This window comes from Sinocyclocheilus anshuiensis, unplaced genomic scaffold (genome assembly GCF_001515605.1).
Source record: "Sinocyclocheilus anshuiensis isolate Anshui unplaced genomic scaffold, SAMN03320099.WGS_v1.1 scaffold2628, whole genome shotgun sequence".
Taxonomy (NCBI): Eukaryota; Metazoa; Chordata; class Actinopteri; order Cypriniformes; family Cyprinidae; genus Sinocyclocheilus; species Sinocyclocheilus anshuiensis.
The window spans coordinates 56,620-69,732 of NW_015555904.1; the positions used below are offsets into that span (position 1 = coordinate 56,620).

At 36.8% G+C, this 13,113-nt stretch overlaps 1 protein-coding gene across 3 annotated transcripts in view; it reads left to right on the plus strand.

Annotated features, from left to right (window-relative positions):
• LOC107675927 (guanylate-binding protein 2-like) overlaps nt 1–5,204 on the plus strand; it is a 16,448-nt gene extending 11,244 nt beyond the window's left edge. For 2 of the 3 annotated variants that reach the window (XM_016470424.1, XM_016470425.1), the window contains 5 exons: nt 788–1,030; nt 2,257–2,537; nt 3,802–4,014; nt 4,278–4,380; nt 4,614–5,204. In XM_016470424.1, coding sequence (XP_016325910.1) covers nt 788–1,030; nt 2,257–2,537; nt 3,802–4,014; nt 4,278–4,380; nt 4,614–5,056 — 1,283 coding nt within the window. In that variant the 3' untranslated portion in view covers nt 5,057–5,204. The remainder of the gene's footprint in view (nt 1–787; nt 1,031–2,256; nt 2,538–3,801; nt 4,015–4,277; nt 4,381–4,613) is intronic. The other variant, XM_016470426.1, reaches the window with a different exon arrangement.
• The last annotated feature ends 7,909 nt before the right edge of the window (nt 5,205–13,113 follow it).

Here is a 13,113-nt window from a genome sequence, read left to right on the forward strand (position 1 = left end):
ATATGAATACTGATAGTTTTCTAATTAAATACTTGTAGTAGCATTTTTAGTACACTTTGAAGTATAGTCTCAGTAAACTACTAGTTATGTATACTTGTAAGTTTTCTTTAAGTGAACTTTACATCATACTTTAAGTATACTATGTCCCTATTCATTAATGTGTATATATTTTGTTATAAGATTATCTGAACATACAAAACATCAAAAGAAAGAACAGGGTATCTGCTTGTAAACAAAAACATTTTATTCTAGCTTCATGCATTCTTTTTTATAAACACTTGAATGTGGGTAAGTTTCATAAATAAAAAAAATAATAAAGAAAGAAATAAATCAACAACATTTTAAACAAAAAGCTGAAAAAAAGACTATGAATTGGATTCAGAATGATAATCGAAACGTAGATAGAGTCGATCAACACCCCAAACCTTGACAATCATTTTTACCTCTTTATTGGTTGACATTTTATTCCATAATGTTACACAGTTTTGATGCTGTTTTATGTCTCTTTCCCTGTTTTGGAAATTCTGTACAGAAGATTTGTATTAGCGCCCCCTACCGTATAACAATGAAAGCATTTTCAGAGCACAAGTATAGCTCAAATAAATCAAGTATAAGTCAAGTATACTTAAATGTCATTTTAAGTATATTTCTGAGAAGTACATAAAAAGTAGACTGAAAGTATACTTTCCTATTTTTTAGTTTAAGAAGTATACTAATAGCACTTCTTTTTCGTAAGGGTGCACTGTGTATTTTGACTGAAGGACAGCTTTGTGTTGTTCTCTTGAAGGTAACTCGAGTCAAGTGAACAATTACAACCTTCCAAGAGAGTGCATTCGCAAATACTTCCCATCTCGGAAATGTTTCACCTTCCCGTTCCAAACCAATCCAGACAATGTCTCTTATCTGGAGACACTGGACCCAGCTGAGATTTCACAAAGATTCTTGGAGGTCACGGGTCGTTTCTGCCAGTTTATCTTTGACCAGAGCCAAGTGAAAAATCTGAAAGATGGACACACGGTCACCGGCAGAGGTAACTCTTTGGTTCATGTAGCAGTGGCTAATCCAAGAGATCAAATTTATTTCTATAGCCCTTCTCACAATACACATACTGTAGTTGTTTCAAAGCAGCTTTCTAGAAAGTAATACTGGTATGTCTGCAATGCCTTAATACTTTAACTTTGAGCAGTTTTAGAGCTGGGCGATATGATTTATGTTGAGATTTGGCCATACCGTATTTATTACTTTGTCTAGCATATAAATCAGTGCCAGGACTAAATGAAAGTACTGACATCAGAGAAAAATGGAGAGAAGCTTTAATGCAGGGGTGCCCAAACTCGGTCCTGGAGGGCCGGTGTCCTGCAGAGTTTAGCTCCAACTTGCCTCAACACACCTGCCTTCAAGTTTCTAGTATGCCTAGTAAGAGCTTGATTAGCTGGTTCAAGTGTGTTTAATTGGGGTTGGAGCTAAACTCTTCAGGACACCGGCCCTCCAGGACCGAGTTTGGGCACCCCTGCTTTAATGGTATGGCATTAAAATGCAGTGTTGTGTTGTGTTGAGATATATTAATGCAAGAAGCTGTGTGAGTTATATATGGCTTTAAGTAATGTCTTGGTATAGAAAGAAAACTAATTTCAGGCATTACTGTGATGGGAAGTTACTCGTGTCATGGTGTAAGATTTTGGTCATATCGCCCAACTCTAAATGGTTGAATCGGGGAGATGCTAGAAATTCACTTCAAAATGATGTGTTGGTGGTTAAACATACCGCATGGCTGGCTAATGCGTTCAATATTGATAGCAACCACAGTTCCGGTACCACAAGCTTTTCAGCAAATACTGTATTGGTCACCGTTTAGTTTTAGTCTTGTTGCTGTAACCACAACACTAGCAAGACAGTCTCTTAAAGTTCACCCGAGAATGAAAATTCTGTCATCATTTACACACCCTCATTTCATTCCAAACCTGCTATTCTTTCGTGGAACATAGAAGAATTTATTCTGAGAACTCTGTAGTTTTTTTGGACATACAAATGGAAGTCAATGGAAACCAAAATGGTTTAACCCAAAACAGTCATCAAATATTTGTTTTTCGAGTGAATTATGCTTTTAATGTTTTGGACTCTTAATGTTTTCTGTCTTTGCATCTTTATTCATCGACAACTAAAGCTTGAAAAACACTGTTCCAAAACTAAAGCTGATAGGATTGCATCCATTTATTTTGTACCGTACTTGTGTTTGACTCCTCTGCTTTCCTACAGTTCTGGGTCATCTAGTAAAAACATACGTAGACACCATCGCCAGTGGAGCTGTGCCGTGTCTGGAGAACGCTGTGATCTCAATGGCACTGATTGAGAATGAGGCTGCGGTGAAGGAGGGGCTTGAGGTGTACCAGAGTGGAATGGAGAAGCTGAAGAAGTCCTTCCCTCTGGAACTGAACGAAATCACCTCGGAACACCAATGCTTCAGTCTCATGGCAACACAGACCTTCATGAAACGCTCCTTCAGGGACAGTGATGGGAAGCACTTGGCATCTTTAGAGGTCGGTGGGAGTGGACATGCCAGATTACAACAATAGAAGTCACTTTATGGAAAACGACATGAAACTCACAGCTAGGACTCCAATAGCAACATGGCTGACAAAGTTAATTCAAAGACCGATTATTTAATAACAATCCAATTAACTTTAATTTACAAATGCACACAATGGTTTTAAATGTCATGTGAGAAGTTAAAGAATGAGTAACAACGAGAGCTGCCCTATAAAGTTTCGAATCATGACGAAGCAAACTTATCAGGGAACAACGCGGCTCAGAAAGACATTAACTTGAGCAAGCAAAATGACTTACATTTTTCAGAAAACAAGACCTACTGTATCTTAAGTCATATCGTAATAAAAGTTTAAGTTTTTGCTTAAAACGAGAAAAAATATCTGCCAGTGGGGTTAGAAAAATAACATTGTTTTCCCTTTCAATTAAGATGATTTTTCTTATCCCATTGGCAGATATTTTTTCTTGTTTTAAGCAAAAACTAACAAACTTTTGATGCTTTTTTTTCAGACTTAATATCTCGAGTCATTTTGCTTCTCAAGTAAAAGTATCTTGTTTCAAGAATGTTTAAATATTTGATATTCATACTAGAAATCAAGACAAAAAGTAAGAAAATCATTCATTTGCAGTGTAGGGTAAAGCATGCAGTCTCTAAATCTTCTGCAGTAGTCCTGATACACCTATGAGGCCTAGAAGGCAATAAATATAGATGTCCCACCCACTATAAAAACTGAGGACAGCCAACAACTTTAAGGGTAACACTTTATTTCGATAGTCCACTTTAGACATTCTATTAACAGTAAGTAACTTTGCAACTACATGTCAACTAGCAGTTAGTAGAGTATTAGTAGACTGTCTGCTTAATATCTTCTAACACTTTCTTTGCCAACTTATTCTACTAACCCTAAACCTACCCTAACAGTCTACTCTGAGAGTTAGTAGACATGTAGTTGCAAATTAATGAGAATTAGTTGACATGTAGTTGACATGTAGTTACAAAGTTACTTATAGTTAGTAGAATGTCTAAAGTGGACTATCGAAATAAAGTGTAACCACTTTAAGATTGAGGCTTCTTGTCTAGATTTTGTGGAAATTCCAGCAATAATCTCAGTTACATATTGAAAATTATGTCTTGTATTATGGGGTTTTTTATCCATTGGTTCTGCACTGTACTAGTGGTATCCAGTAGGGATGTGCATCTCCATAACTGAGGCCGACGATACGATATATCCTTCCTGTTTTGTTGTGCTGTTTCAGGAAGCCATCAATCATCAGTTTGACAGCTATCTCTGGGACAATGAGAATGCCTCCGAGGCAAAATGTGAAAGTCTTCTGTCAGTTCTCTCTGAACCAATGACGGAGAGGATCAATCAAGGATTTTATGCCACAGCTGGTGGGTACGATCTCTTCTGCCAGGACCTGGAGGACATTGTGAATCAGTACAATACACTGGCCTATCAAGAAGTCAAGGTGATGAATGTTACATTATTAACATAGAACAATGCTATTATTATTATCATAGTGTTGATGACGTACAGGTAGATATGAGCAATATCACACTCGTAGCCGTGAGATATGGCTGTATATCCTCTATATGGCTGGATCAATCAAGTGTGTATGTGTGTTTGTATGTGTGTATATATATATACAGTATATTTAAGCAATAGCACTAAGCATCTTCAGATATTAATATTTTTACCATATCAGGTTTACACGTCTGTGTTTCTTCATAGGTTGCCGAGGTGTTGGAGAAATTTCTACAGCAGAAGGTTGCAGTCACCACAGCCATTCTGCAGGCTGATGATAAACTAACCGAAAACGAAAGAAGGATTTGCGGTAAGAGCTTTGTGTTTTCAACAAAGTAGACACAGTAAGCCTTAAACATGAGAATATGAATAGAATCAACCCAGTGGCACAGTTAGTGTTAGGGCAAATTAAAACATCTACAACCGTTTTGAACGCTTATGTTTCAGTGTGTCAAACAAGACGGATGATGTTGTTAGATTTGTCTCCTTCATTGAACTTACAGCATGTCTGTTTCTGTAACCACTTGTTTTTGGGCTGACCAGAGGAGAGAGAGCGGGCCGTCCTTCTGGAACAGGAGATGAAGGCCCAGGAAGAGAGGCAGCGTCAGCTGGAGGAGAAGATGGTGATTGAAGAACAGAATAATGAGGAGAGGGTGAGACAGGTCATACAGAAGATGGAAGAGGAGATGTTCGTCCAGCAGCAGGAGACAAAGCGCGCCATGGACAGTAAGCTGAGGGAACAGGCTGCCCTGATGGAGAAGGGCTTTCAGGAGAACGCTAACAAAATGGCCAGCGAGATAGAGCAGTTGAGGAGGAAGAATAAAGAGGTAGAGGATAGGAAGTCCAGAGAGCTCGCAAAGATGATAGCGGATCAGGAGCGAAGAAATGCACAGAGCATGGAAGTGCTGAGGCAACAGCACAGACAGCAGGTGGAAGCGATTAACAGCAGACCGAGACCTGCGTCTCGATCCTGTTCTATACAGTGAAACGTGTTGATGGTCATAGTGCACTGCTTTCACACAATTCTGAATTCATAACTACTATAATCTCACTGAAAACAATTCCATTGTGTTCTTACAGAAAATACTTACATGTAACCCTCTTTGCAGTCGTTTTCACAACTGACTAATTTAATTACACATTTTATTTCTCTGTAACTGATTAGTTACATTTATTTTGTAACTAAATGACGTAACGCTGTTACATGTAACTAGTTACTCCCAAACACTGGCAATTACTGTCTAAATGATTCCTAGGGCACCTAGTGAACATCACATAATGATTAATAGATCATTAATTAACATAAAATGCTTACAAATGTTAATAAACTTTCAATTCATACAATATATGATCAGGCACTTTATAACAAAATACAAATGATTTTAACAGATGTTATACACTGATTAACAGTTTATTTATTAGTGTGCATTTGAATGCTTGCAAATGTAATTAAACTGGTTGCTTAAACTGATTAAAATAAATTATATATCTTCTAATGCACTTTTTACATTTGCAAATACTGTTTTAGACACTATTCATGTTGACATATGATTAATTAACTCATAACCACAGTCTGTGAGTTAACAGTCTGTAAAGTTGACAGTGGTGTGCATGCACATTTCTTACACATATTTGCAAATAGTTTATTAATTATTTGTTCAATTTTTTGCTGTACCACGTTGAAACTGTTTATCATTTGTAAATGTTGATGAACATTTACTATTAATCATTTATCAAGTATTCTTTATAGTGCTCAATTTTTATGCTTTTTAGCTCTATTATTTTTTGATTACTGTAAAGTAACTCTTCAAACGTTACATTATTTTGATAAATGAACAAATATTTTCTTTCTCTCTTGGAATTTTTTCTTTATGTTGATTTATGATGAAAGGAATATCTTCTGTTTAAGGATATTGTCTACTGTGAGTATTGAGGCAATAAAACATGTTTTGCACCAAAATGACTTTTATGTGGGCTTAGTTGTTGTTTTTATGTCTTTAGCAAGAATATACTGTAAATACTCTTAATACTCTTTGATCAACATTACTCAAATTTTGTTACAGTAGCTAAAAGTTCATCTCTCATAAAGGTCCTTAAGCTAACACTTATTTTAAGGCTCCATAATCATGTTAAACATTAACACAGCGTTTCCTGCAGTTTCCTATTTAGCACCCAAACTCTGGAATAACCTACCTAACATTGTTCGGGACGCAGACACACTCTTGCAGTTTAAATCTAGATTAAAGACCCATCTCTTTAACCTGGTTTACACATAACACACTAATACGCTTCTAATATTCAAATCCGTTAAAGGATTTTTTAGTATTACCGTTTCATATTTTAATTATCATTAAAACCGTATTCAATTACCGCGATTTGAACAACACGATAAATAAATACTGTCCAGCATAAAGCAGTTTTCAGTAACAGTCTCACGTGCGCACAGCATGCAGAGTAGTTGGCTCTAATTAAGCTTGTCCATAAGCGCCACCTGCTGTCAGCGAGTGGATTTACAGAGACATATTTACATTCAGCCTGTGTGCGGTTTCTGTCTGGCCAAAAACAGACCGAATTTGCATGCCCTGCTGTAAATTTTGACCGGTTGATGGAAAACAGTGTGGATTCTACACATTTGAACAATTCAGATAAGTTATCTAGAATTATTTATGGAGCAGATAAAATACATATAATCATCTATTAATCAATTATCATTTTGACTTAACTCTTTTCTTTATTTAAAGGCTGAAATGTGAGGTTTACCTTTTTTTAGTGATTATGCAAACAAAAAGTCATTTTATTTGTTGTTTGCTGATTTTTAAATATAAAACTTGGTGAAGTGATTTATGTGTCTGTACTTTTTGAACATCTCCAGAACATTATAACAATACCGTGATAATACTGATAACCGTGATAATTTTGGTCACTATAATCGTGATAAGACATTTTCATACCGTTACATGCCTAATCTGTATTGTTAAAAGCTCTATATAATTTACCAAGTTACTGGATGTCTGTTTTTATGTTTACTAAACACAAATAAAATGATTTGGTACAACTTAATAATTTTTGCATGCAAACATATAATTAAAAACATGAATTATTAATTGTTAATTACTTTGTACATTACATTGATGTCATCAGTTTTCACTATATATGTTTACCCTGGGTTCTGTCTTTAGGAAACATGGGGTTTCTTTTCACTGCTACGCTGACGATACGCAAATTTACCTACCCATGGCTCGGAACAATCAAACAGCTTTAATTCTCTGTTTGCCTGTTTGTAAGAGGTTAAATGCCGGCTTTCTAAAAACGTCCTTTTTTGAATGCAGATAAAACAGAGGCTATTGTTTTTGTCCCCTCCGTTTCTTCAGGAATGAACATGATTGATCTTGGATATCTGCAAACTTTTTTTTCCTCATGTGAGGAATTTCGGTGTGGAGTTTGGCAACCCTCTCAAGCTTGATAAACATATTAGCTCTGTGATTGGATCTAGTTTCTTTCAGCTCCGCTTGCTTGCTAAAATTAAGTCGTTTCTATATGAGAAGACCTTGAAAGTTGCAATGCTCTAATTACGACTAGGCTGAACTGCAGCTCTCTGTATTACGGTATTTCAAAGTCTCAAATTACCTGTTTGCATGTGGTTCAGAATGCAATAGAACACGTTCTGAAAGGATGCAAGAAATTCCCGCATGTCAGACCTTAGAATTGAGTTCAAAATCCTATTACTTTTCTATAAATCTTTACATAATCAAACACCAAGTTGTCTAGTTTACTCCACTCCTAAAAACCCTCATAAAGCCTAAAAAAAAACTTGCTCCAAATTCCAAGAACTCGTTTTAGGTAGATAGAGCTTTTTCTGTGGTTGGTCCCACTTTATGGAACAGTCCTCCAAACTATATTAGGGTTGCTTCTATTTTATCTGCATTCAAACCTAGTCTTAAAACATACTTCTTTTCATCGGCGTTTAATACAATGGAATGTCTTGTTTGCTTTTCTTTACTTTTTTTTTTTTACTTTTTTTTTTTGTGTTGTACAGCCTTGTTGCTGTTTTAAATGTTCTTCAGAAATAAACCGAACTGAACTGAACTGAATTTAATTTGCTATATTACTGTGCATTTTAAAAGCATTTTGAGATTTGAGAAGCGAGTCTGCATCTCCTGCGCTGCATTAAAGCTTTCCTTCATGAATAAATCTCTCAGTGAGTAAATTCTGCTGTCTATTATTACACAATGATACAGTGAGATCCAGTCAGACAAAGAAGTGATGATGGAAAGCGGACTTTTAATTTTAATTATGAAAATTTGAACAATAAATGAGTAATAAATTAGAAATAAAATGAGAATCAAACAAGAAGTCAAAAAAACATAATACTGAAAAAGAAATAAAAACAAATGCAATAAATTGCAATGAGCAAAAACATCTCAGGTTACTTATGTAACCATGGTTCCCTGAGTAGGGAACGAGACACTGCGTCCTCTAGGGGTCGCTATGGGGAACGCCTCGTCGTGACCCGTGCCTGAAGCATACATTGAATAAACACCAACTCGTTGGCCGGCGACAGCCATGACGTCACTACCGGTGCGACTATAGTATAAATAGGCGCCGGGAGCACACATCATTCACTTCTTTGTCTGAAGCTTGCGTCCGCAGCATGGCAAGAAACCTAGAGGACGCAGTGTCTCGTTCCCTACTCCGGGAACCATGGTGATAATTTTGGTCACTATAATCGTGATAAGACATTTTCATACCGTTACATGCCTAATCTGTATTGTTAAAAGCTCTATATAATTTACCAAGTTACTGGATGTCTGTTTTTATGTTTACTAAACACAAATAAAATGATTTGGTACAACTTAATAATTTTTGCATGCAAACATATAATTAAAAACATGAATTATTAATTGTTAATTACTTTGTACATTACATTGATGTCATCAGTTTTCACTATATATGTTTACCCTGGGTTCTGTCTTTAGGAAACATGGGGTTTCTTTTCACTGCTACGCTGACGATACGCAAATTTACCTACCCATGGCTCGGAACAATCAAACAGCTTTAATTCTCTGTTTGCCTGTTTGTAAGAGGTTAAATGCCGGCTTTCTAAAAACGTCCTTTTTTGAATGCAGATAAAACAGAGGCTATTGTTTTTGTCCCCTCCGTTTCTTCAGGAATGAACATGATTGATCTTGGATATCTGCAAACTTTTTTTTCCTCATGTGAGGAATTTCGGTGTGGAGTTTGGCAACCCTCTCAAGCTTGATAAACATATTAGCTCTGTGATTGGATCTAGTTTCTTTCAGCTCCGCTTGCTTGCTAAAATTAAGTCGTTTCTATATGAGAAGACCTTGAAAGTTGCAATGCTCTAATTACGACTAGGCTGAACTGCAGCTCTCTGTATTACGGTATTTCAAAGTCTCAAATTACCTGTTTGCATGTGGTTCAGAATGCAATAGAACACGTTCTGAAAGGATGCAAGAAATTCCCGCATGTCAGACCTTAGAATTGAGTTCAAAATCCTATTACTTTTCTATAAATCTTTACATAATCAAACACCAAGTTGTCTAGTTTACTCCACTCCTAAAAACCCTCATAAAGCCTAAAAAAAAACTTGCTCCAAATTCCAAGAACTCGTTTTAGGTAGATAGAGCTTTTTCTGTGGTTGGTCCCACTTTATGGAACAGTCCTCCAAACTATATTAGGGTTGCTTCTATTTTATCTGCATTCAAACCTAGTCTTAAAACATACTTCTTTTCATCGGCGTTTAATACAATGGAATGTCTTGTTTGCTTTTCTTTACTTTTTTTTTTTTACTTTTTTTTTTTGTGTTGTACAGCCTTGTTGCTGTTTTAAATGTTCTTCAGAAATAAACCGAACTGAACTGAACTGAATTTAATTTGCTATATTACTGTGCATTTTAAAAGCATTTTGAGATTTGAGAAGCGAGTCTGCATCTCCTGCGCTGCATTAAAGCTTTCCTTCATGAATAAATCTCTCAGTGAGTAAATTCTGCTGTCTATTATTACACAATGATACAGTGAGATCCAGTCAGACAAAGAAGTGATGATGGAAAGCGGACTTTTAATTTTAATTATGAAAATTTGAACAATAAATGAGTAATAAATTAGAAATAAAATGAGAATCAAACAAGAAGTCAAAAAAACATAATACTGAAAAAGAAATAAAAACAAATGCAATAAATTGCAATGAGCAAAAACATCTCAGGTTACTTATGTAACCATGGTTCCCTGAGTAGGGAACGAGACACTGCGTCCTCTAGGGGTCGCTATGGGGAACGCCTCGTCGTGACCCGTGCCTGAAGCATACATTGAATAAACACCAACTCGTTGGCCGGCGACAGCCATGACGTCACTACCGGTGCGACTATAGTATAAATAGGCGCCGTCATGGCTGTTGCCGGCCAACGAGTTGGTGTTTTTTCAATGTATGCTTCAGACAAGGGTCACGACGAGGCGTTCCCCATAGCGACCCCTAGAGGACGCAGTTCGAAGTTCCCATGAAAGGGAACAAATGGTGACACCAAATCTGTTGTCTGCAGACTTGTGCAAACTTTGAAGGAAAGGCATCTGTAGTATGTGTGCCTAACATATTCAATGAAGAAAACGCAACACACACTAGGATAAGATACACACACTATCTAACACCACAGACGCGGCACTAAGATATAGCACCTGAAACATACAGGTCACACAAACAAAGCATGAAATCATGTCTTAAGCAAAAGTACTAGTCAAACCTAAGAAAGAAGATTAGATAAATGAAGGGCTACTGAGGAATGTGAGCAGGGATAGATATATGGTTGAGCAAAGGTAAGACTTAGATGATTATAAAAGAAGATGTGAATAAGAAAGCCAGTTCATTTTTGGATTCAACTTTTAATTAGTAGAAAAACTCCTTCTGTGTGTAAACGAGCCCGGTCTCATGAAAATGCGTATAAATAGTACGCCAAATAAAAACGAAAACTCGTGGTATTGATACGCAAAAATGGACTTTGGCATGCATATGATACGCATGTGTTTGGCGTGCATATAATACGCAGTATTTGCATGCATATGATACGAAATTTGTTGGCGTGCATATGATACGCAGTTTTCGCGTGCATATGATACAAAATTTGTTGATGCATATGATACGCAGTTTTCGCGTACATATGATACAAAATTTGTTGGCGTGCATATGATACGCCGTTTTCGCATGCATATGATACAAAATTTGTTGGCATGCATATGATACGCAGTTTTCGCGTGCATATGATAAAAAATTTGTTGGCGTGCATATGATACGCAGTTTTCATGTGCATATGATACAAAATTTGTTGGCGTGCATATGATAAGCAGTTTTCGTGTGCATATGATACAAAATTTGTTGGCGTGCATATGATACGCAGTTTTTGCGTGCATATGATACAAAATTTGTTGGCGTGCATATAATACGCAGTTTTCGCGTGCATATGATACGAAATTTGTTGGCGTGCATATGATACGCAGTTTTCGTGTACATATGATACGCATCTACCCCACAACCCTAAACCTACCAATCGCGTAGCATATACATGACAAAGTCCATTTTTGCGTATCAATTCCACGAGATTTGTGGTATTGTGGTATTTTGTGGTACCATCATGCCATCCTTTTAATATGGAATTCACTCTTAGAAAGTTTTACTAGATTGGATTCTTTTGCGCCAATTATTTCAAAGGAGCAAAAGAATCCAATCTAGTAAAACTTTCTAAGAGTGAATTCCATATTAAAAGGATGGCATGATGGTCAGAAAGAAAGAAAAACTGAGATATAAAAGACAAATTAGCAATAACAAGGTCTAATACGTGACCTTTGTAATGTGCAGATCAGTCAATATGTTGAAACAAATCAAAACACTCAATAAAGACAGAGAGACCTTTGACCTTTCTGAGTTTTTCAGTGTTATAAAGTCCTCCAAAGTAAGAATACTTAAAAACTTGCATTGACAACAAATGAGCAGATTCAGTCAGAAAGGCTTTGTCAGTCTTACGTAGCCAAAGACGCTGAGAAAACTCCGCTAAGTTATTAAAATGTATGCCAGGGCAAAACAGCCGTTTAGCTTTATGCTGAAATATAGGAACAGTCATGGGAGAAGTTGATGAATGGATAAAACTGCACCGAGAGGAGTGGCGTATGCAGCGATTCGGTCGCAGAACACCAGTATTCCAGCAGACTTCACAGGAATCCTTCCCTCAGTCCCCTTTTAAGTTCACTAACTGGTGTGCAATGTATCTTAGAGCCATGCCAGAGCGATCCTCGTCCTCCTGGAGTCCAACAACAGCTGGGTCGACTCCACCAGAGGAAGTCCAAGGATAATAAAAACAGTAATTAAATGAAGACATTGCAGCAGTAAAACAGCTCTAAAACTTTATAGCCATTAAAGTAAATCAATAAACATGAAATAAAACAAGAAAAATGGTGAGAAGTGTGGCAACCAGATGTGCCCTTGTTCCCTATCAACCTGAAGTCATTTGATCGTGAAGTCACACAAGTCAAGTCTTTGTCGTATCTGTTATGCTTGGCCAGTGTCGTTGTGAGTTTCAGTTTTGTAGACTGTAAGGACCTTTGAAATAACTGCATTTGGTGAAGTGATATGAACATGTAATGCTGTGAAGACCTGCCTGGAACTGCTTAATATAAATAACTGCACACCTTAGAATATTAACCAACCAATCAAAATGAAGCCCAGCCCAGTAGTATAACAACCATTTACTTTTTAGCTGATGCTTTTACCCCAACCAACTGATTTAACACATTCTATGGGTCACAGTTTATGAGTAAAAGAGTTCCCTGGACTCTTGTGTTGTTAGTGTCATACAGTACTGATGGAGTCATGCGTACACATTAAAGTGTCCCACTTCCTTTCATAGTGTCTGATACACTGGAGGGGAAAGTTCTTGGGAATTTCCATTCAGTTTCATCAGAAACAAGGTTTATCACAGGTTAAACAGACAGTCTTCTGTACTCTTCTTATTTCTGGAATATTACCGGTCAGCTTTTGTTGT